This window comes from Heptranchias perlo, chromosome 1 (assembly GCF_035084215.1).
Source record: "Heptranchias perlo isolate sHepPer1 chromosome 1, sHepPer1.hap1, whole genome shotgun sequence".
Classification (NCBI taxonomy): Eukaryota; Metazoa; Chordata; class Chondrichthyes; order Hexanchiformes; family Hexanchidae; genus Heptranchias; species Heptranchias perlo.
Window position 1 is genome coordinate 191397420 of NC_090325.1, and position 24391 is coordinate 191421810.

At 39.0% G+C, this 24391-nt stretch overlaps 1 protein-coding gene across 6 annotated transcripts in view; it reads left to right on the forward strand.

The window, feature by feature from the left end:
* The window catches only part of LOC137330132 (SWI/SNF-related matrix-associated actin-dependent regulator of chromatin subfamily A containing DEAD/H box 1-like), a 95232-nt gene that overhangs the window by 40920 nt on the left and 29921 nt on the right, over positions 1 to 24391 (forward strand). For all 6 annotated transcript variants that reach the window (XR_010965015.1, XR_010965011.1, XM_067994472.1 and 3 more), the window contains exons 5-8: positions 1504 to 1604; positions 5430 to 5519; positions 8463 to 8541; positions 11143 to 11555. Coding sequence is in view for 4 of the 6 variants with exons in the window: in XM_067994472.1 (XP_067850573.1) it covers positions 1504 to 1604; positions 5430 to 5519; positions 8463 to 8541; positions 11143 to 11555 (683 nt within the window). In the remaining 2 variants the exon portion in view is untranslated. The remainder of the gene's footprint in view (positions 1 to 1503; positions 1605 to 5429; positions 5520 to 8462; positions 8542 to 11142; positions 11556 to 24391) is intronic.

Here is a 24391-nt window from a genome sequence, read left to right on the forward strand (position 1 = left end):
CGGTTGATGATGCTACCTCGTGGCTAACGTCAGTTTAGGGGATGCCAGTATGTTTGAGATTTGAAATGGCTTTTAGGGGCGTAAGGACGTTTAATAATTGAATTTCCGCTAGAAGCATTAAAACACAAATCTTTCTGAGCACTTTTCCACAACTTGGCCGTATCCTTTTAACAGTATTTTTTTCTTAATTAAAACTGCTAGTTAATCTTTTAGAGCTGTCCTGGCAAAACCTTGTGCTATAGCTCTTATTAAAATATAAAATACTTTAGCAGGCATGTATAAACTTTGTATAGCATATGTATATCGAATTATAGGGTGAATATGATGTAATCATAATGATTGCACTAGAGGGTGAAATATGATTTAGTCATGATACTTCATTCATCCTTCATTTAGAAATGAATAGGTTATCATCCAAACTAGTAAAATAAGGGCAGGGTAGTGTCACCTTTTAAGACTTGGGTCTCAAATAGGGCCATGACAATCATGCAGTCTTTCCCTACCCTTGCTTATCTGTAGGTCTCATCCTGGGACCATACCTCTTTTTTTCCCATTGCCAGCTGAGGTTCTACTGTTAGCACAATGGGATAAAGTTTCTAAAATCGTTCATTGTGGCGTAAACTAATACCTTGTCAGTGAAGTTTTACATTTTTGGCAAGTTTTCAAATTTACAAAGTCATAATCATTCCCAGAATGCATTTATTGCATCAAAAATTGGTTGACATCTTCTCAAATAATTTAGCTTCTGTGTAAACCTGGAGCTGCTTGTTCTCAACTTCCTTATCTTTGTCTCCCTTATTTGCTTTCAAAAAGAGGTAGATAACGAAAGAGAGATAGTGTAGGCAGATGTATGTAATTTATGGAATGAAATACATCATGTGTTATATATAAAAAAAATAATAAAATTAGAACTTTTTCTCTGTCTAGCGCACATTTCCTGTTGCACACTATAATACAAATTTCTGTCACATTTACCAAATTTGACCCAACTGATTGATGCAAAACTGGAGATGGTAATTTTGTGATTTTTGAACATAATTGTCTCTTCCCACTACTGCTAATTGCCAGGTACTCATCTCTAGCCTGGCACCCATTATACTCCATCTTGCTGTGTGTTCACTTTGAAAGGTAGAACTAAAACTGAACACATGCATAAAGGAGCATGCAATAATAAAGGCTACTGATCTAGTTTTCACAAAACCAGACAATCAGGTTGATTCCAAAAATCTCATAATACCAAGTAATAAAGCAATTTTATTCAACCATCATAAATCAGTGGCCCTGGTAATACATTTTATGCTAACAGAGCAAAGTTTCTGAGTATCCTTCAGCTTGGCATGAGCAACACCACCGATAATCGAGATGGAGAGGGTTTCAGGTTTCATTGGATGACTACCTCATTATTTTTATATGTATGTTGACGTATAGTCAGATAATAAAACAGACTGCACCGAAAGTGGGAAATTATACTCTTATTTCAAAATCTTGTATTTGTGTTTTCAGCCACCCCTCGGAAAAGGAAACTGGAAATGTCCCAAACCAGCAGCTCTGACGAAAGTGATGATCTCCCTATTTCCTCCACCAAGAAGAAGAAACCCAATCGTGTAGGTTTTCAATTTAAATCTCCAGAAGGCTCCTCCATTAAAATTCTTCATAATGACTGCTGTGCTCCAAAGTTGCAGATTATCATAAACAGTGGGTGTAGGAACACCTGTTAAACTGTTCATATAAAATGGTTGAACTTGGTTTCAGATATAAAAATATTTAAAAAGGATAATAATACCCCCTATGCCGCCACTTCTGAAACAGTTGACACATTGGAGATGGACTTAAGCTCCCCCCCTGCCAACCTTATGCTTTCCTTAACGAAGAGGTAAAGATCTTTTACCTAGGTGGTACCATTTTACCAACTAGCAAATCTAATTGAGCATCCTCCTACTGCCAATGCTGGAGGTGCAAAGGAGCTCAATCTAGAGAACTTCTGTAATGTGCTCCCCAGGACTGTAGTAGCCACCTAGTTTGTCTGGAAATCCTGAATTTACTCCACTGATCTGTAATTTGTGAAGTTTGCCTAACAAACATGTGTGGCTATACAGGATTGTGTGTATTCTGAAGATGCAGTGGCACTGTAGGTTTTTTTAGTTCAGTGTACTAAAGAGCTTTATTGGTTTACTTGGAACCCATTATAAATCCATGGAAGCTTTGAAGGGTTTTATAGACAATTAAAAATAGCCTGTAAAATAAACAAGTAACTCCTGAAATATTTAGTGTGGTGGAGGATTATCGATATGTTGTAAAATTGGTCAGGAACTAAACGTTCATTTCTACGATCACAGTTCTTTGCCAGATGGGTTCATGGTGCTATTTGTTAGGCTGCATCAGCAGTGGTAAAGTAATACTTTGAACTGGAAAGCCATTTCAAGTTAAACTAGCTCCATTTTGACCAAAGTTCAGCTTAGTTTGGGAATTTTGAGATTTGGAGACCACCTGTAATTCACAAATGCAGTGTTGACTTGTGCCCTCCATTTTAAAGTGAGCTGCAGACGTTGCTTTGACATTGTTGATATAATTGTATTAGTAATTCTAACCACAATCAGCCAAATGTATTTGTACCTGTCTGTAGTCTGACCCTGTTTTTCCAGGTAATGTGATGTATTAACAGATACAATAAACCCACTTTGGTTGCCCACTCCATTTGATTTGAAGGAGGTGAGGCAGACGTATTATATTGCCTAATTATTTTGTAATAACTATCTTCATGAGAAATAAGTGCATATATTGACTTTTAACAAAATAAACAGCAACATACAGCTGTTCTTAAATTTGTGATTCTAATTTGGAAAGATTTGAAAATGCTACTGGCCCAAAATGTTACTTTTTTTCCCTGCATCTTTTGTTCAGCTTTCACACATTAGCTGCCATAAATTATTTGGGCAGGTTATAGACCAGGCTTGTATTCCCTCAAGTAAAGAAGATTAAGGGGTGATCTAATTGAGGTGTGTATGATGATTTAAAGGGCTTGATGGGGTAGATAGAGAGAAACTATTTCCTCTGGTGGATAAGTCCAGAACAAAGCCTTAAAATTAGAGCTAGACCATTCAGGGGTGATGTCAGGAAACAGTTCTTCACACACAGTAGTGGAAAGCTGGAACTCTTTCCCCCAAAAAGCTGTTGAGGCTGGGGTCAATTGAAAATTTAAAAACGGAGATTGATAGGTGTTTGTTAGGCAAAGGTATTAAGGGATATGGAATAAGGTAGGTAAATGGAGTTAAGATACAGATCAGTCATGATCTAATTGAATGGCGGAACAGACTTGAGGGGCTGAATGGCCTATTCCTGTTCCTATAAATGGGGTCAGGGAAATCAAGATACTGCGAATGTAAAAAGTCTCAATTTTCATATTCATGTGATTTTTTTTTTCCCCCCTGCATTTCTTATGCTGTCCTCCCAACAATTCTGTTGTCTGCTCCAATAGGAAAAGTTATTTTTTCTGTTTTTTTTTTAGTTGTCCTCTCATGCAGCTCAAAGGAAATTCTGTTGAAGTTATTTAAATTGCACAAATTTGCTTGATCATTTCTTGTATAATTTTTTTTAACGTCACATTGTCCCTCCTTAAAGGGAAAGACCCTGGTCAGCTCCTGTAGCAATAGATGTACTCGGGTTTAAAATTGCTGTAGAGATTTACAGATTCTTTCTAGCAACTGAACCCTAGCCAAGTAACTTTTCAGCATGTGAAGCCTATCCCTGGTTCTGTACAAGGGCTTGGTTTGAGTAACTCATTCTGTGGAAAGAGACCTTAAACCCCAAAATATTGAAGTTTTAATCAGCTAGTCGCAGAGAGACCTCTGCCTCTAGTTTAGTGCCAAGATGATTATCTACCTTCAGGTCCTAGAGGGAAGTGAGATTAGGCAGGGAGCAAATGCAAAGCTACATCCTTACAGAAACAGCAATCTAGCCACGTCTCATCAATTTGTATAGTTCAGAAGATAATGGGTGAGTGGAGGGGAGCCTACCCAACGATACTCCTCAAACGTTTGTCACTAACTGACCCTTCCTTTGAGTTACAAGAGCACCTGAAGCTCAGACAACTTTACCAGCATCAGTGTAATTGCCACGCATCTAGACCAGGTGTAAGTCCAGGTTGGCTGTGAGACTGAGGCTGCACTGGTTGTGGATCCTGGCGTGAGCACCAGTTCAGTAGTACTGTCATTATTCTTGAAAGAGAAAAGAGCAACGCCTTGGCTGAGGAATCTTTACTCAGGGATTTAATCATTAGCTTCTCAATTTCTTGGATGTTATAACATCATTTCGAAGACCGTGTGAATATGCGTACATTAATTAAAATGTCACAGGCCACTCTTGCATCTGAATGTCGGCTGAGGACAGGATCTGATTTGGCTGTGATGCTCCCAGCCTGCAGCCTCTCGACGCTTGCACATAAATATTGAACACTTGGACAAAGTGCTGGTGGCTGTGTGGTGTTGTAGAGCAATAGTACCTTCAGCAGAGGAGGGTGGAGGAGAATTGCTGGAAAGAGGGGAGAAGAACTTGCATCATTTGCAATCGTATTAGCACAATGACTTTTTGAACCTAAAGTTAAGGGTAGCTTCACTGCATGTGGCAGGACAGTTTTAAAGTTTTTTTTAAACAAAAGTGAGTTTTGACTGTTCGGGAAATCATAATGCTGAAGTTCCATAAATTGAAAAATCACTCTGCGCATAGGGCATCAATGTTTGTAGGTAAGATGTAGGACCATTGTCAATCCAGATAATTGCTTCCTTTATGAAATAAAACCTCAGCAAAGCAACAGTTAGTGATTGGATTATAGAGTGTATCTCTCCTTGTAGCCTTGCCTGCAAAGCCAGGACCCACAATAGAAAGCTAGCACTTACTCCGCACATACAATAGCCACTTGGGCAAATATGCTGATGGTTCTTTTAGACATCTTCTGGAAGGCAACTACTTGGATCAGTTCACATGCTTTCAGCAAGAGTTGAATTAACAATTCATGACAACAGGCACTTTTGCTGACCAGTTTTTATACTAAGATATATTTCTTATTTGTATGTAGAGTTTGAAAGAGGTTTAAGCATGATACATGACTGTTTTGAATTGTAAATAGTTGTAATTATCAGTGCTGAAAAGTTTATGATTTTGCTGGTCTGCTGGGTGTCTGTTATTTCCAATGGACACACAACTGAAGGCTGTAAAGGGATAGTGTGTTGTGATTTCTTCATGGGATGAATAAATTCACATTTGTATGTGTCTATTTGAACCTTTTTTAAAAGTGAGGAAGTCTATATGTAGGAATAGAGTTGCAATATAGATGATTAAAGTTTACAGATGTCACCAAACCATCATTGATTTGTTCAGCTTTGTTATTTATTTGTGACTGCATAATATTTATAATCTCTTGCCATTTAATTTAGCTTGAGTCACAAGATTCAATAGAAGATTGTGAGAAAAAAGAGTCTATCCTGACAAAGCTTCACAATAAGTTTCCAGATTTAGACAAAGAGGTAAGTTAGTTTTCTTGAAAAAAGCAATTTTAAAAATATTTTCTTTTTATAAAGAGGTTCCTGAATTTTGTGAGATCGCAAACCAAGTGGGTTAGCTTGCAGGCCTTTAAACTCTAGGCACAATCTAGGCTGATGAGGTGGAATTTCATGTTAGGTGGCTGTAAGTGACCTTTCTAAAATGGGTTTGTGCAGTTTCACCTCAGTTCCCAGTAGATATAAGCTCATTGTATAAAGCTACCTACAGATTGGCACTAAATTGGTAGTGGAAATCCATGCTGCTGTGTTTTTACAAGAAACTTGAAAAGAATGTTAATCTTTGTGTATTACAACACTAAATAAACCTGTTACCAGGACATGTCACTTGTGTACGACAGATTCATTAAAAAAAAATCTGTTCTGAAATGTTCAATGATGAATCTATTACATCGAAGTGCCCAGCTCACAGACCATTTCAAATAAGTCTGTACAATACGATGTTGCTCAAGTGTTTGTTGAAGTTCAAAAAATAGAACTTTCTCCACTCCAAATGGGAGGCACTTGTATTCTGTGAACACTAATTCCCCACCTACTATTTAAAATTGGGTAAAGGCCTTTTTTAATCAGTTATTTTCCTCACTGGTTAATACTCTGGACTGCTAAAAATAACTGTGACTATCAAGTTTTGTCTACTACACTACACGTATATTAGTGTATGGTTGTGGTACTGGACTAGCAACCCAGAGGATGTGAGTTCATATCCCATCATTGCAAGTAGTGAAATTGGGTTCAGTAATGAAAGCTGTCTGATTGTCATTAGAAAAATCAGACTGGTTCACCAATGATTCAGGAAAAGGAACATGCCCTGGCCGACACTTGATTCTAATCCACACTATGTGGTCGTCCTTTGAAGCCGGGCTATAGTTAGGACAACTATGGATGGGTAATGAATGCAATCTTGCCAGTGTCGCCCAAAACCTGAACAAACTGAAAATAGTTAGTCACAACCCAGGGTCTGCTAGTCACACAAACCCACATGAAATTGTAAATTTAAAATTTTCACCAAACATGATGGGCAGGTTCTTCATTTTTTTTTGCCTCTTCAAAATATTTTTGTATTAATAAAAGTAACCGTGAATCAAGTTAACATTCAGTGGGTGCAAGTAATACATGTAGGTCTGGGTAAGTGGTGTTTGACAGTTTATAGCACTGAAATCTCATAATATACAGGATGGAAATGGACAATTTTCACTGACCATATATAGTGCTTCCTGACAGATCTTGCAGTTGATGTCAGCTGAGTTGTGCTTTGAGTTTGAGGCCCAAAATGGCACTTCTCAATGATGTAGGGATTTTTTAAAATCTAATTTTCTTCTGTAAAGTTACTGACTTTTTCATTCTCATATTAAGCACATGGGATGCCGTTCAATTTGAAAATGTGCGTATCCGCTCCACTTTAGCTTTAATTGCACTATGGAGATCTTGACAACAACAATCTATTAATCATTATTACTAATTGAATCCAATTTCAGCAGCCCTTGGGTGTCAGATTGTATTGAAACCAGGAATTGTGAGTGATAATTACTAGCAGACTTTATGTAGGATGATGTAGTTTAGGTATTTTAGCAACTGGATTGAATTTTGCTTTTAGTACAGATCGTCATTAGGGAAGGAAACCTGCTGTCCTTACTCGGTCTGGCCTATATGTGACTCCAGACCCGCAGCAATGTGGTTGATTCTTAATCGGCCTCTGAAATGGCCTAGCAAGCCACTCAGTTGTACAATCTCTCCACAAAAAGTCATCAGCTAAACTACTATGCTACCCAACGCTGATGAAATGTTGGCACCTAGGTAGAGCATGTGCTCACTTGATACTAGCTTTTTCTTTATCCTAGGAAAATGCTGTAATCATGCTTCAGCTGAGACTTGCAGGTATTTTTTTTAAATACAAAGGTAGGAGGAAAGTGATGTCTATAGTCACATGAATGAGAGTAAAACCTATTGATTTAGACTGTGACAAGTAGACTAACTTTTCTGTGAGATTGGTATACTATCCTGGTTTCTTTCCTTATCTGTGGTATGGTTTGTGAGGCTCATTTCTCTGCTTCCCACTTGCTTTTGGGGCACTTCAAACTGAAGTCCATCCCAGGTAAAAGTCGCATACCTTACAGGAGAGATATTTTTTTTAAATGTTAACATCATTGAGAAGTGCCATTTTGAACTTTGTCCTCAACAGCACAGTTGGCATCAAATGCAAGATCTGTCAGGAAGCGCTGTATATGGTCAGTGAAAATTGTCCATTTAGATCCTATGTATGATTTGATTTACAGCTGCAGGAAAGCTGGGTCATATACAGTTCATATGTATTCAAAAATGCTTTGACACAGCCTACCTCTTCTTGAGAACTTGTTTTATATCTGATTAGTCTAGAGAGAGAAATCACTTATTTTTATATTTAAAGCAATCTACTGAAATAACTAAAATTGGGTTGCATATGACCAATTAATAGCACAATATGCATATATATTAAAACAGTGGAGTGGGAAGATCAAACTACGCTAATAGATAATTTATTGTGTATCTAATCTGTAGCAAGCTAGTCATTTGAGTGTTGAATCAGCTTTATTAATTCTGAATGCATGTGACTAGCATCAAACATTTTTTTTTTAAATTTTTTGTTGCTTTGTTCCTATTGATATTTCTGAAGCATGTTAACCCTAGAATTTTTGTACCAAGAGCATGGCTGATATCTTTCCTCAAAGATGTGGTGAAGTTAAAGGAGCCCTGTAGGTATTGATTGTTACAATCTACCTCGCTGTGCAAGCGTGATGAGTGTAGTGTTAGATTAAAAGTGGTACATTTTGTTAATATAGAAATTCTATTGACTTTTTAAAAAATCAACATTGTAAATATAATGTTTTCTGTTAAGTGTGTTTCTGTTGCAATTTATATTTTGTACTTTATTAGGAACTAAGGGAAGTCCTGGAAGAACATGACTGGTCCTATTGGGAGGCCTTGGAAGCCTTACAGGTGTTTGCCAATCAAGGTACAGGTTACCTATACAATTTGTCCTATGCAACATACCTTTTTGTTTAAAGTCAAAGCTGGAAAAGTATTTTTAAAATAAAGCTGATGTGGCAACATTTTTGTAATCATAACTTGAATATTTGCTTTCATACGTTCTCGATGCAGTTAATTCACAGCTTTTTGGGCTGAAATATTTTGCTGCTTTTTACATTTGTCCCAATGTGAAGTACGTTGCCTTAAGTAAATTTAGTATGAGGAGAATGAGCATCACTCACATAATTTATCAGCATGTTCTGGGTTGTTGCATGTATATTTTTAATTGGCAGTACTAAATTTAAATTTTATCTGGAATTTTATAGGGTTATAGTGATTACAATTTCAAGGGGCGCAGCACCAATATGATAATGAAAATCTTAAATTAAGGAACTTGAAGGGACTTTATGTGCCCTGCATTTAACCACTATGGCAGAACAGCTGTGCTGGAGAACTGTAGGTCATCAGGGATTTTTGTCAGTTTTAAAGGAATCAATCAGCTTGCAGACCATTGTAGGCTGTCCTTCAATTTTCACATTTGCTGTTTTGTATTGACATTTGCCAGAGACGATGACTTTTTGCAGGGCAGAAAGGGAGGAGCAGAAGTAGCCTACAAAAGGTGTCAATAGGATTTTAGTAATGAAGATCGTTTGGGGTGGGGAGCCAGTGATTTATATGGGGTGGGTGACTATGCACTATTCCTACTACTAAAATTCCCTGATGTAGTTACAGACAGTTAACAGTGCAGTTATAGGCTGTAGCTATATGGCTGTTTTCTATCAATGTGCAATGATTTTGGGTGCATACTGATGCAAAAGTGCCAGTAAAATTTGGGAATCTGGTTCTGAAAGACTTATGAGCCCCCCACAATAAAGGCGGATACTGAAACCCTCTCCAGGAGGTCGTCTGGCACTGGGTGGAGAGCGTGACCTGAGCACTTTACAAACTTGGAATTACGTTATGAGAGAGCCAATGCTGTTGCCTACTCTTTCCTAATACTGAAACAATAACTATATATGCATATAAGCATACATGCTGTAGAATTCTCTCCTAACCGGCAGTGTTAGCAGTAGTCAGATGCAGCCCACAGTATGACTCCAGTCTTGCAAGCTGAACTTTGCACTCTACAGTTACCAGTCTGAAAGCAATAGTGCTGTATAACTGTAACCTTGGTGTTGTAAATTTCCTCAATATTTGTTATTTATGATTCCAGCATATTTCTGAAAATCTAACTGATGTTATGTCCTTAAATGTAAATTAAATGCAGTTCCAACTCTCCTACAAAGTTGTTTATCAGCTGCAACCTGACTATAGTTTGGGGTATGAAGTGGTGTTTGCCTATTTATAATTGTAAACAATTTTACAACACCAAGTTATAGTCCAGCAATTTTATTTTAAATTCACAAGCTTTCGGAGGCTTCCTCCTTCCTCAGGTGAACGACATCGTTCACCTGAGGAAGGAGGAAGCCTCCGAAAGCTTGTGAATTTAAAATAAAATTGCTGGACTATAACTTGGTGTTGTAAAATTGTTTACAATTGTCAACCCCAGTCCATCACCGGCATCTCCACATCATGCCTATTTATAAGCCGAGGAGCATCTATCAAAGTGCAAAATTAAGAATGCTTGTTATAATTAGAAACCACATTAAATGTACGAACATATGAAAAATGTCAGGCAGGAAAAGACCTACTGGTCTATCCAGCATGTTCCGCCCAGTTGTGATGACTTGTGCAACCCAATACATGCACTCCCCACCCCACCTGGATGCAATGTACCTTTTTTCAAAAGTGATTTTTTTTCCCCCCCCTCCAGTTCAAGTATTTTTGTTTTTATAGTAGTAATTGTTCATAGGTTTGTAAAAATATTTTTAAAACTGATTCATATTGTAGAAAGTGACATTTCTTAATGAAATGAATTACCCTTTTAACATTTTAATTGAGATAAGGGTTGCCACAATAGCTGTGCTTTGAAAAGGAACCATGGGCTGCAGCTCTTTTAATACATGGACATTTCTGCTTGCATCCAGATTCACATTAGAGTATGGGAATTTATGTTCATTTTTTTTCTGTATATCTTAAAAGAGTGCTGAGAATTCTCATACCTGTTCAGTGTAATGCAACTTGCTGCTTCACTTTCTAAATTGGAAGTAATAGTAGATCATAAAAATTACTTATTGTAAAAGATTTTTCCTGTAGATAATATATTTACAACAAGTTTACACTTTTCGAAAAGATGTTTTAAGCCAGTGTAAGAGCTTAAGTTTAAGGAGAAAGGAATTTAGGTGTAAGCTTATTTTCTTCTAAGATTGTAGTTTTCACAGGCAAAATACTGATTTTAATGTATTGATATCCATAATAGATTACACATCTCTAATTCTTGGTATTTCAATTTTGATGTTAAAATGTTTTGACTTCTGGGCTCAATACCCAACTGCCTTAAGGTTTAAGGCCCCAGTTGTGAGTTGTTTAAGATAGTATTATGTATAAAAGTGTTTGTAGATGTGACTTTAGTTAAATTAAATATAACTTTTCTCTCTTTATTTGAACTGTTCCAAATGAAATGTATTTGTTTCTTTTATATATTTAGAAGATGAAGTGCCTTATATGCCAGAGCCTAAAAATATAAATGGTAAAGATGCCGCCTCACATTTTAAAACAAAACCAAAAGAGATGCCAGCAATGCAGTTGAAACAAACTGAAGTGACAAAAGATCAGAATGGTAAAAGCAAAAAACATGACAAAAGACAAAAAGGTGGCAGAATCGTTCGAAGGGAAAGCAGCGATTCTGAAGATGAGGAATCCTTTCCTTCTGGTGGTGAGAGCTCCCTTGATGAGGACTACAGTAGTGCAGATGAAGAGGTGGAAGATGAATATAGGACTAAAATTGTCAGCTTCTTGCAGGATGCTACGGTGGATGAACTTACTCTCGTACCTCAATGCTCTTTGAAAAAAGCTCAGAAGATTACAGAACTCCGGCCCTTTAACAATTGGGAGGCACTGGTGAGACTACATATGTTTTTTTAATAACCCCAAAAACATTAATTAGCCAACAAGTATTGCATATAGGGAGACTTTACTGGGTAGCCTTACTGTGGATTAGATTCAAACACTAGGCTCATCCTGAACCAATAGCATTTGGAATAAGAGTCATATGACCTTACTTTGAATAATATATGGGATGATTGTACTTAAAAACCCAAGCTGATTGGCTGGTAATTCTGTCACTCATTCTGGTAGCATAGAAACTTGATGTATGTGACTGAACTAGGTGAAAGAAGAAGTGGTATTTAGGTATGAGGTGCTTGCCAGTCAGTTCTTTACTTTTTAGCTTTAGAAAACCATGCAGAAGAAAATCATGGGACATATTTTATTGCTATTTCAAGTGTTTGAAGATGAACAGATAGCTTCCTGGGCAACAATATGGCTCGAGATGCAGTCAAGGATACTTTTGGCACCTCTCAGAAGAAGCAAGGTTCTTATTTTGTTGAAACAATGTTTTTTTTAGTTTTGTGTTTGAAAAGGGAGGGCTTTCTTGCAATCACATTACAAGGTTGCAATGCCTTCACTGGGTACGGTCAGTTCACAGAATACAAATTAAACCGTTTTTAGAAAAAGCAATATCTGAAATCAGAGCTTTCAGAGGACAGAGCGTTTCAGTGGTGAGTAGCCATTTTATTTTAAGAGTGACCGTGCTGTTGAACCTTTACTATGTAGCAGATTTGTTGTGGATTCATCTGAGAATGTAAAAGGAAAATATATATTGTGTGGTATAATGTACAACTAAAAAATCTAAAGCTTTTAAATATCCCTTCGATTCTTGAGCATTGTAATTTAATACAATTATACCGTCCTCTGATTTGTCAAATATTAAGTTATCTACCTGAAAATAATTCTTTTTGTTTTCTGATTTCTTATTTTGTTAAAAGAATAAATCTAGGAGTTGGGAGTACACTTAGACAAAGATTTATTGCTCTGCAGACATTTCAAAAGAAAAATTGCCTTAAGCTGCGTGTTGGGTAGAAAGCATCTGCTAAGTATGCTGCGCCTTTTCAACCTTGTTCTTGTTTGCTTCTAACAGTTTTTCCCGAATGAGTGATGGCTCCAAGATTGCAAAATACCACAGAAACCTAAAAAAGCCATTTGAAGGTTTAAGAATTCGGCTTTGTTTCCAAAATGTACTGTCAGCAGCCTCGCCCAGGTTGTAGCGAGTAGGAGTGTTGCAGCATGCCTAATCTAATATGACAGCATTATTGCTTATTGCTTGGCAGCTGTCAGACACCTGAATGAGCAACAATTTTTTTTACACTTCCTCTTCTGCAAATCTTTTCACGTTGCCAGTTTATCTTGGCAAAGTTGATGCATGAACAGTGTCCAGATTTCTAATAACTTCTTTATACACTGCACTGACAGCACATCATTTGAACTCAAAGGATTTTTTAGTACTTGTTTGCATTGCAATTATCAGCAGTAAGAATCACTGAATGCAGTTGGTACAATAAGTTGTTTTGGATTTTCCTCCTAAAGGACAATGTAAATGTGTGTTACAGTGCTCCTCTTGAAATACCTTTATTTGAAATAATAGGGAAGCTAATCTTTAACAAATCTTACTTTGTACTGCTTTGACCCCTCATGGGTATCTCATTTTGTTGCTCCAATTACTAAAGGAAGTTTTCCTCAACACTTACATGAAACAAGGATGAAGAGATATAATCCATACTGTAGACAACAGCAAGTTTGAAGAATAGGAGATAAGATCATCTAAATAGCGTAGAAGTGGTTAGCTTAGAAGTGGGTTAAAAGGCTGGATATTGTAAGATTATCTACCAGCACTTCAGTATTTTATACTGTGTAAACCATACTTGTGTGGGCATTAATGATTCATACCTCCAATTATATAAAATCTTAATCAATACACATTGCTTCAGTTATTGTTGTAAACTGAATGCAATACAGAATCATAACTAAGACTCAAATGAAAATTGGATGGATGGATGACCTATATAGTTTGTCTTCAATTTATTGCCTTATTTTTATGCTTATGAAGACTTTCAATACTTTACCAAGATAGTGAATGCATTTTAATGAAACAAATATCAAATGTATAGAAATTAATGTTGCTTTATTAAAATGAGAAGTACTTTGCATGTAAGAGCAAGAAAGTCAGTAGAGGGAGTGGCCTGGAACTGGAGAACTGTTTGGACAGGTACTGATACATGGGTCAGTGTTTGTGCCAGACATTTAGAATATTTGTCACATCAGACAGATAACTCTGCCAGCACTAGAGGGGAGAAGTGAAGCACACAAATCATTTTTATAAATGTGAAATTGCTTTTCTTGATTTCAATGTAGAAGTGCTAAAGTAAAAGTAGATTTCTAGTTGTTATGAAGGAGGTCAAAGGCCAGTGCAGATATTGTCCATTAACCTACCTTGCTTATGCACTAGTTATTTACAGTGTGGTTGTTTTGTGTTTGGGCAGAGCAAGCTTGGCAATGCAATCCCTGACCTGAAAGGGCTAAATGCTGACAGTAGGCGTATCTGGTTGAAATATGTTTCTATACCCAGCGCTGTCATCCTTCACTTTTTAACAAGCACAAAATTAAGCAATGGAAGAGAAAGTTGCCAAGGGGAGGCCAGGTGGCTCTCTAAGGAAAGTCCTGTTGCGACACCTTGGAACATGGGTGCAAGTATAGGCAGCACATTTATTTGTGCACACTTTTTCCAACTGGCACCCACCCAACCTCTGTGTCTCTTCCCTACCCCCACTGATGCATAGCATATGGTACACACATTTCTTGCAGTCTGGGGGCATGCTCCTTTGGAACATTTTTGATTTTTTTTAATATGGTTAAAAGTGGTGTATTCTGCCTATTTTAAAAACTCTTTGTAACGTCACAATTAGATTTTTAATTTTAAAAAGTTACAGGAAATATGTGACATTTGGATTTATTATCCAACTGTCGGGACCAACCATGTCAAACTCTCCATGGGTTGCTTCATCAGTCACTTTGCCCTCACCCCTTCACGGAGGCACTCCTCTAACCATCCCTTCCCAATTCACAAGGGGTCACCTTCGATCTTTTCCCCCCTCTCCCCATTCACACTGATGGTATTCCCTGCCTCCTGGGTTCACATTGGCCCTATTCACTTCCCCTCAGTTCATGTTCACCCCTTTCATGCCTCTGCTCCCAGGTTTGAATTGATTTTAGGATTCTTGTATCGTTGCGCTGCTGTTATTTAGTGGTGCCAAGCATTGAGTTTTGTAGGGTGTGGTATCAATTGTTTTTCAGTAGCATCAAACAGGGAATTAAAGTCTGTCCTAAAGGTTTGCTTTTACTTTCTTTGCCTTTGTGAGACGATGTAGTATGTTTGTGTACCATTAAAGTTTTAAAACCGTCTCCATTTCCCTTTGATTTTGGCTTCGGTGTGGATTTTATCCCGCGTTTTGTCCAAACTTTTTTTCTTTTACCTCCTTCTAAATTCTTCAGTTGATTAGAGCTTATAACCCTACCCCAATTCCTTCTTATCATGATGTCATTGTTCCAATTTCTGTAAAGTGCATTGGTTGGCCGGCAGATTTTTTGTACTATGTCCACTTGAACTGTGAGCAATGCAGTTGTCGATTCTGTCCTTGCAAACATTGGTTTTATTTGTAGAGGGCATTGCAAGCTATATAACTAGGGTGAAATATTGCTGGTTACAAGTCTGGTGGTAGTGGGAGCAATTTGAAGTGATGCATTAACAGTAACACAGTGTTCATGTATATTGGCTTAAGTACAGTTTCTTCTATCACGTATTGATTTAAGCCCAGTGACAACACTGAACAACTTTACGTATTACACTCATTTCCATCTGAAGTATGGCCACCTTGAGTCCTCCTATTCTTTTTCTATCCAATTGTGGCATAACATCTGTTTACACCTAAAAGCAGTGTCTTTTCCTTTCCTCAGATAATCTTAGCTGCTGGATCCTAAAGCTGGCCTGATTAGGTCAGCACAAGTGATAGGGGAGGAAGAGATAGCACGCTTGGACTATTGTACTGCATTCTTTTATATTTGAAGTGCAACCTGTTCCATTGTTCAGTTTTAATTGTAAACAAAGGACATAGATTTGGCAATGTTTATGTCTTGAAGTCTCTATTGAATCAGTTTCATACCACAGCAAACTGATGTATTGATAACTTTTTAATATGTTTTTCAAAAAGTTCATTGAAATTGCAAGAATTCAAAGTTAATTAAACTTTTCAATCACCTAATGCCTCGGAGGAATTTTCCAGACTCTTTTTTTTCCCTATTTGGCCTGGGTTTTTAAATCCAGTTTTTCGCCTCTCCCAGGAGATTACATGACTTTTGGGTGGGGTGAGGAGTGTACATGTTGTGATATGCAAGGCATCGCAGTTGTGTGGGACAGGCTGAATTGGCCGGTGGGTCTTTTCCTGTCCGTCATTGTTTGTATGTTCAGCTGGAGTCTACACTTACGGAAACTGAAAATACTCAACTATTTTTTGGTTACAAACCATAACTCTTAGCTAAATAACTGGCAGACCACCATCCAGTTCATTTAGTTTGTATAATAAATAGATTCTACTGAGAACTAATTTTTTAAAAAATCTGTAAAGCAGTGACTGAAAGCTTGAATGGTTGTTGTAGTTGTAGTCTTAGCAAGGAAGCATAATCAGAAACAAAATGCAGCTATTAACTTTAAAAAATATATTTTAGCTGTCAACATAACCCAATGCTGCTTACACTTCCCAAAATAGAATTGTAGGGAAAAGTTGGGATGTTTGCTGCCAACAACTACTCTGATGATCTCCTGGTAAAAAATGCAGTATTTCCTGTTGCAGGAAGACATGTTCTACCTTCTTGCCATAAGAAGCTCTTGATGATGCCAAGTGTGCAGAGGGTTACTCCTGGATTTTAACCAGAGCAGAACTTGCAAGCTTTGCTTTGTCCAGCTAGGACCATACTACCTGTTAGTATTGGCTTGCAGGGTCACCTGAAGCTGAGTGGGGAAAATCCCAACCCCTAGAGATTGGTCAGTCCCATCTAAGAACGTAAGACCTAGGAGCAGGAGTAGGCCATACGGCCCCATGACCCTGCTCCGCCTTTCAATAAGATCATGGCTGATCTTCTACCTCGACTCCTCTTTCCCGCCCGTTCCCCATATCCCCTAATTCCCTTAGTGTCCAAAAATCTTATCGATCTCAGTCTTGAATATACACAACGACTGAGCATCCATAGCCCTCTGGGGTAAAGAATTCCATAGGTCCACAACTGAGTGAAGACATTTTTCCTCATCTCAGCCCTAATGGCTACCCTCTTATCTTGAGACTATGACCCCTAATTCTAGACTCCCCAGCCGGGAGAAACAGCCTCTTTGCTGTCAAACCCTCTAAGAATTTTATACATTTCAGTGAGATCACTTCTCGTTCTTCTAAACTCCAGAGAGTATAGGCCCATTCTACTCAATCTCTCCTCATAGGACAACCCTCTCATCCCATGAATCAATCTAGTGAACCTTCATTGCACCCCCTCTTAAGGCAAGTATATCCTTCCTTAGGTAAGGAGACCAAAACGGTACACAGTACTCCAGGTGTGGTCTCACCAGAGCTCTATATAATTGCAGCAAGACCTTCTTTCTCTTATACTCCAAACCCCTTGCAATAAAGGTGAACATACCATTTGCCTTCCTAATTGCTTGCTGTATCTGCATGTTAACTTTCTGTAATTCGTGTACAAAGACACCCAATTCCCACTGACTACCACTGCTATTTTGGTGTCTCACCTTTTATAAAAAATATTCTGCTTTTGCATTGTTCCTACCAAAGTGGATAATTTCACATTTCCCCACATTATACTCCATCTGCCACCTACTCATCACTTAACCTGTCTATATCCCTTTGCAGCCTCTTTGCCTCTTCCTCACAGCTTATTTTCCCACCCAGCTTTGTATCGTCAGTGACCTTGGATACATTACACTCGATCCCCTCATCTTATTGATTTATTGTAAAGAAGCACTGATCCTTGCGACACCCCACTAATTACAACCTGCCAACCCGAAAATGACCCATTTATTCCTACTCCGTTTTCTGTCTGTTAACCAATCCTCAATCCATGCTAATATATTACCCCCAATCCCATGAGCCCTAATCTCGTGTAACAACCTTTTGTGTCACACCTTATCGAATGCCTTTTTGAAAATCCAAATATACTACACCCACTGGTTTCCCCCTTGCTAGTTACACCCTCAAAAAACTCCAATAGATTTGTCAAACATGATTTCCCTTTCATAAAACTGTGTTGAGTCTGCCTAATCATATTATGATTTTCTAAGTGCCTTGTTACTGCATCCTTAATAGATTCTAGCATTTTCCCTAATACTGATGTCAGGCTAACTGGCCTATAGTTCAGTGTTTTCTCTCCCTCCTTTCTTGAATAACGGGGTTACATTTGCTACCTTCCATTCCACGGGGAACGTTCTACAATTTGGGGAATTCTGGAAGATGAAAACCAATGCATATACTATCTCGGCAGCCACCTCTTTTTAAAACCCTAGGATGTAGGCCATCAGGTCCAGAGGATTTGTCAGCTTTCAGTCCCAACATGAGCATTGTCGGTCATCAGCATTCTGGTGTACTGTGGACCTTGCTGGCTCGGTTGCTGGTTTGCCTAGTGGTTCATTTGGGTTCCAATCATTGCCAGGCGTGGAATTTTGCAGCCAACTTGACTGAAAAGGGACCTCTCCCACTCCTGACCTGCAGAAGGATAATTAGTAGTTGGTCATTAAATAACCAGCAAGTGTGGGTTTGAGCCTTCACTATGCAGTCAGCATTGGGAGCTCCTTAGTGGCAAGATGAGCAACACAACTCATGAAACGTGTGAATGCATTGTCACCATTCTACAGACTAGTATGGGTGCATACCATATCTATTAAAGTACTGATTCCACAATTTAGAGACATGGAGCTCCCTTAGCAACTGCTAGTATATTTACATCATAATTAGCCTTTCGTGTGGCATTGAACATGCAGAGACCAAGGATAGTCTTCAGTTGATAGAGTTAGAGGCCAGGGAATGATTCAGCCAGGGTACACGGATGTTATTCAGTACCCATTGTGAAGTCATACGTTATTTCCTTTTTATATAATTGATTTGACATTATTTATAGTTAGCCTAACTTGTGTCAGTTTGGAAAGCAGAGCAGTATCATTGGTTGGAGTATAGGTTGTTTCTCTAGGCAGGTTCTATTTTAAATGTGGTCATAGGAATTTATAATGGGGAAATTGACAGGAAATAGTTTTGTAGACCGGAAGTGTGTGCAGACATAAGATTTTTAATGTATTATATATGTACTAATAAATCTTGTGTTGCTCACAGGTAGTCCAAGACTAATTTAAATGTAGAACAATTTGAAAAGAGATGCTGAAAGTTTAGCATTTAAAAGGAATAGCTCTTATAATCTTTGCCCAGTATGTTGCTAGCAAGTTTGTTGTGCCCCCGTAATTGTGATTTGTGAAGCGAGGCTCCCAGCATCGAACCGTGCTAGGAGAGGAGAGCGGATCACAGAATCAGCCCCATATTGATGGATCCCTATCTCTGATTCATATTCTGTTTAATGAGGCTCAACGCCAAGAGCCTTGTAAAATTATCCCTTGTATGTTTGTTTTGGGAATATTGACAATACCTGCTTAAAGAAGTGTCTTGATTGTCATTGCCAAATTACAATCAATTTGCCAAATAACAGTTTGATTAAATATAATTGTGAGTGAAGTAGAAACTTGACACTGAACCAGGTGTGACATTTTAAATATGGTTGATTTGAGCTTTCTGCAGCTGCACATTATAAAATTTGGCATCATTCCCAGGAAATGTGTATCAGAGGTGCATGCATGATGGGGACTCTGTTATCTGGAGGGAACTGAGACTAAGCTGGCTCAGGGGACTTTAACTGGCCTATAAATTAAAACTGCACCCTTGAACGTTGTAATGATAGAAAATTGATGTTGCCAGTATGTTTAAATAATGAGCTGCAATAACTATCTCCCATAGCATTCACTCTTCGAATAAATCCAATCGATATTTATGAAACTGATTTTTAACCTTATGATCACTAACGAGGAGAGACCTCATTTTTGTGGTATCCACTCCACTGGCAAATTGATGGGATATGTCTGTGTTTTGAGAAACAACGTAGTTGTGAATTGGTTGCTTCAATGGTGGGGTCAGATCAAACTGCAGTGTAAAGCATCTTTGGAGTGTAAATCAGGTGTCCAGGCATAAACTGGTGCTGCCCATCTCCGTCCCTGCCTCAGCTCATCTGCTGAAACCCTCATCCAGGCCTTTGTTACTTCTGTTCCAATGCTGTCCTGGCCGGCCTCCCACCTTACACCCTCCGTAAACTTGAGCTCATCCAAAACTCTGCTGCCCATATCCTGATGTGCTCACTGACCTGCATTGGCTCCCGGTCTGGCAACGCCTCGATTTTAAAAAATGCTCATCCTTGTTTTCAAATCCCTCCATGGCCTCGCTCCTCTATCTCTGTAACCTCCTCCAGCCCTACAACCCTCCGAGATAGAATCATAGAAAGTTACGACACCGAAGGAGGCCATTTGGTCTATCATGTCTCTGCTGGCCGAAAAAGAACCGTCCAGCCTAATCCCGCTTTCCAGCTCTTGGTCCGTAGCCTTGTAGGTTACGGCACTTAAATTGCATATCCAAGTACTTTTTGAATGTGATGAGGGTTTCTGCCTCTACCACCCTTTCAGTCAGTGAGTTCCAGACCCCACCACCCTCTGCGTGAAAACATTTCTCCTAACTCCCCTCTAATCCTTCTACCAATTACTTTAAATCTATGCCCCTTGATTATTGACCCCTCTGCTAAGGGAAATAGGTCCTCCCTTTCCACTCTATCTAGGTGTCTCATAATTTTATTCACCTCAATTAAATCACCCCTTAGCCTCCTCTTTTCCAATGAAAACAACCCCAGCCTATCCAGTCTTTCCTCATTGCTAAAATTCATCTGGCAACATCCTTGTAAATCTCAGCTGTACCCTCTAGTGCAATCACATCTTTCCTGTAATGTGGTGACCAGGACTGTATGCCCTACTCAAGCTGTGACGTAACTAGTGTTTTATACAGTTCTAGCATAACCTCCCTGTTCTTACATTCTGTGCCTCGGCTAATAAAGGAAAGTATCCCGTATGCCTTCTTAACCACCTTATCTACCTGCCCTGCTATCTTCAGGGATCTGTGGATATGCACTTCAAGGTCCCTGTTCCTCTGCATCTCTCAGTATCCTCCCATTTATTGTGTATTCCCTTGCCTTGTTTGCCTTTCCCAAAATGCATTACCTCACACTTCTCTGGATTGAATTCCATTTGCCACTTTTCTGCCCACCTGACCAGTCCATTGATATCTTCCTGCAGTCTACAGCTTTCCTCCTCACTATCAACCACACGGCCAATTTTTGTATCATCTCTGTGCTCCTCCAATTCTGGCCTCTTGCACGTCCCTGATTTTCTTCGCTCCACCATTGGTGGTCATGCCTTAGCTGCCTAGGCCCTAAGCTCTGGAATTACCTCCCCTAACCTCTCCTCCTCTACCTCCCTCTCCTTTTTAAGGCATTCCTTAAAACCTACCTCTTTGACCAAGCTTTTGGTCACCTGTCCTAATATCTCTTTGTGGCTTAATGTCAAATTTTGCTTGATAATTGCTCCTGCAAATGCAAGTTGTTGTTGCTGCGTTATTCCACAGTAGATAAAATGTACAGGACAACGAGTATGATGAAAGTCGCTCGATACAATTGGTACTACATCTGTTCACAAACAGAACCCTCGAGCACTTGTCGAAGTGAAGCCAACTAAGATTATAACTACTGTGTTGGTGTGAAGCAAAGCAGCTCGACACTGCTGCTACATATTGATTGGATTAATATTTTGCTAATTTTTTCGAATCACTTTCAGAATGATCAAGTTGTTAGCATCTGCAGAGTATCAGTAAGAAGTAACAATGCAATAACTTCAAACTTTCTAAACTTTTTGGTTCACTTTGCATTCTTTGCAATGAAAAATATTGCTGGGAAGTTGAGTATTTTGCCTTGTTGCACCCAGTGTCAACACCAAGCAAGGTCAGGTACAGCAACGGTTAGATGAAGAATGATTCTACCCCAGAAACGTGCCTCAGCCCGACCATAAAAGACGCTCCCACACAGTACTATTGTGAACACAGTGGAAGCTGTGTTTAGTCACCTGCTTATAGCAACTGCAGCTCTTACTGAAAGTTAATATCCATCTGTCAGTGGGAATTATCCTCTATTGAATGGTCACCCATGTACTCTGTTGAAACTATTCAATCAGCCATTCTGTATGACCACTACTAAACTGTACCTGTAAAGAACAGTCAGGGCTTTGGATCAAGGAGTTGGGCACTGCTGAGTGATAATGGGTGGGAGTTGGAATTAGAGATGGCTTCTGTATGTTGGGAGGTCTATAACTGAATTTCCAAGAATTGCAGGGGATTGCATAGGTACTCAGTTCTCTCCAAAATGGTAAATTTTCACAAATGTAAATCTAGAAGCTTCACTCTTTTCTCTGCTGCCAACTGAGAACCTTAATAAAATGGCCACCTGTGAATTAGAGCCAATTTAGTCCATGATTAATATAATTGTTTTGCATTTTTACCTCTCACACTAACCATCCCCATGGTATAGGAAAATCAGTGCAGAGTTATGGATAGTTTTGAGCTGTGACCACATGTCCCCTGCAATCTGGGTGAGTCTACCCAAACTCATTTAGTCTTTAGGCAAGTACAGGACCAGAGACGACCATTGTGGTTCAGCTGGCTGATCCCAGTGTTGAAGAAATAGCATATCTCATCATACTCATTATATCCCTTGTCAATTTTTTTTTTCTCCAGGTGATTATCCAACTTTCTTGAATTTGCTGATAGTCAGCCCTAACTTCTTCCCTTGGCAGTCCACTCTACATTCACCACCCTCTAGTTAAAATAGTTAAATCTAAACTGTGTTTTCACCCTCTCTCCTCTAAATTTGAGGCTATTCTTGTTGTAGAATTTGGGACTCTTCAAAAATACTGTTTATCTTGTCTATGCCCTTTAGGATCTTAAATGCTTCCCTAAGATCACCCTTGAGCCTTCTCTTCAGTGTTAAAAATTCCACGATTTTGCAGCCTTTTCCTCGTAACTTAGATGCCTAATACGAGCTTTTATTTAGTTACCCTTTGCTGCACCATCTTCAGTACCTTGATGTCTTTCTCATATACAGTGACCAGAATTGTGCACATTACTCCAATGAGGTGCAGGCACTGGTAGTCACTTAGCCCTATTGAAAAAGGTAGACTGTTATACAGCTGCAGATCTCACCGAGTTGCCCATTTCCATTTCCAGCAAGTAAGACCAACGGTTCCACTATATACGTATATGTAGAGCCCTGGAATTCTATGTGGACCACATTAATCCTTTTGGCAAACTTTGGCTACTGTTGATAGGCCATGGTTTATAGCTCATTGCCAAAGTCATTTAGCTAAATGTGGATTCCCCACTGTTACTGCTGAATGGCCCAATCAGAAACAATGATTTAGGACATTTGTATTAAATCAAGAAATTGGAAGTTATGTGGCTGATTGTCTTGAGTGTTTCACCAGTAAACCAGCATAACTTGGGTGGACAGGGGAGAAAAATCAAGTGTGCACTGTTACTATAGACTGTGCTGGGGTGGGGGTGTGTGGTATCATTTAAATGACTGCTTTGACCAAGGCAATCGCTCGTAGCAATCAATTACCTTGCTCAAAACAGAAACTTTGTAAAGTTAGTGGGGGAGGGGGGAATTCATCATAAATTTGGCTGGCATTGCTGGCCACACTACGCTGTGGCATGGCACCACAACAATTTCCCATCAGTACCACTTGAGGCAGGTGTGCTACATCAATACAGCACCTGTCCTCTATATGTAAATGACCCTCATCCTAGGTCAGGAGCGCAGGCATGGGTGGGCAGAAGCCCTTTGCTGTTGAAGATCCTCCACCGTTGCAGCAAAGAAGTAAAATTGTTCCCCCGTGTTTTCTTCGTTATTAAACTGCTCTCCTCTCTTCCAGCCCCTTTGGGCACGAAACACATCGGAGTTTACATTTTACGCATGATTGATTATTTCCCTTCATTAATTTGTGAACCAAGTAGGAAGAAAATTGTCAACCAGGGCTGTAGGTGTTTCTCAAGTTTTGAGGTTTAGTCCGGATTTTGTATGGTTAAATAATTCCAAGTTACACAATAGTGAAATCCACTTGCATGCCGATCTTAACTAAACAAATTATCATCAAACTCCAATTGGTTCCTGAATGTGTCTGTACTTGTATTCCTGTTGTAAATTGGTTTAGTTATTAGCAGCTGTTCTTGTTACATCTATTTTGTGTGTGTGTAATCACGTACATACTGGATTGCTACTGGAATCAAAATCCTCACTGTGCAAGTGAATGCCAGAAGCACTGTGCAAAGGACCTGAGTTCAGTGCCAGAAAAGTCAATGGTTTCACCAGAGTATCAAGGCCGGGGCTCCTCATATTTGTGCCTCATGTTTATGCGCTGTGCACTGTAGCAATCATTACTGGCATGAACTGTTCTCTCCAACCCACAAATTCTTTCACTCTCTTCAGCTTCCCAATAGGCTACATTGTGTTCGTCCCAGCGATTTCCTTATCCAGAGGGTCTTCAGTAGAAGCCTGCACAGGGCACACTCCTGCCAGTTCCTTCCATGAACAGCATTAGCACATTGCATGTTTCTGTCCTTCCAATACCAACAGGAAGCAGGATATTTTATGCCACCAATGTC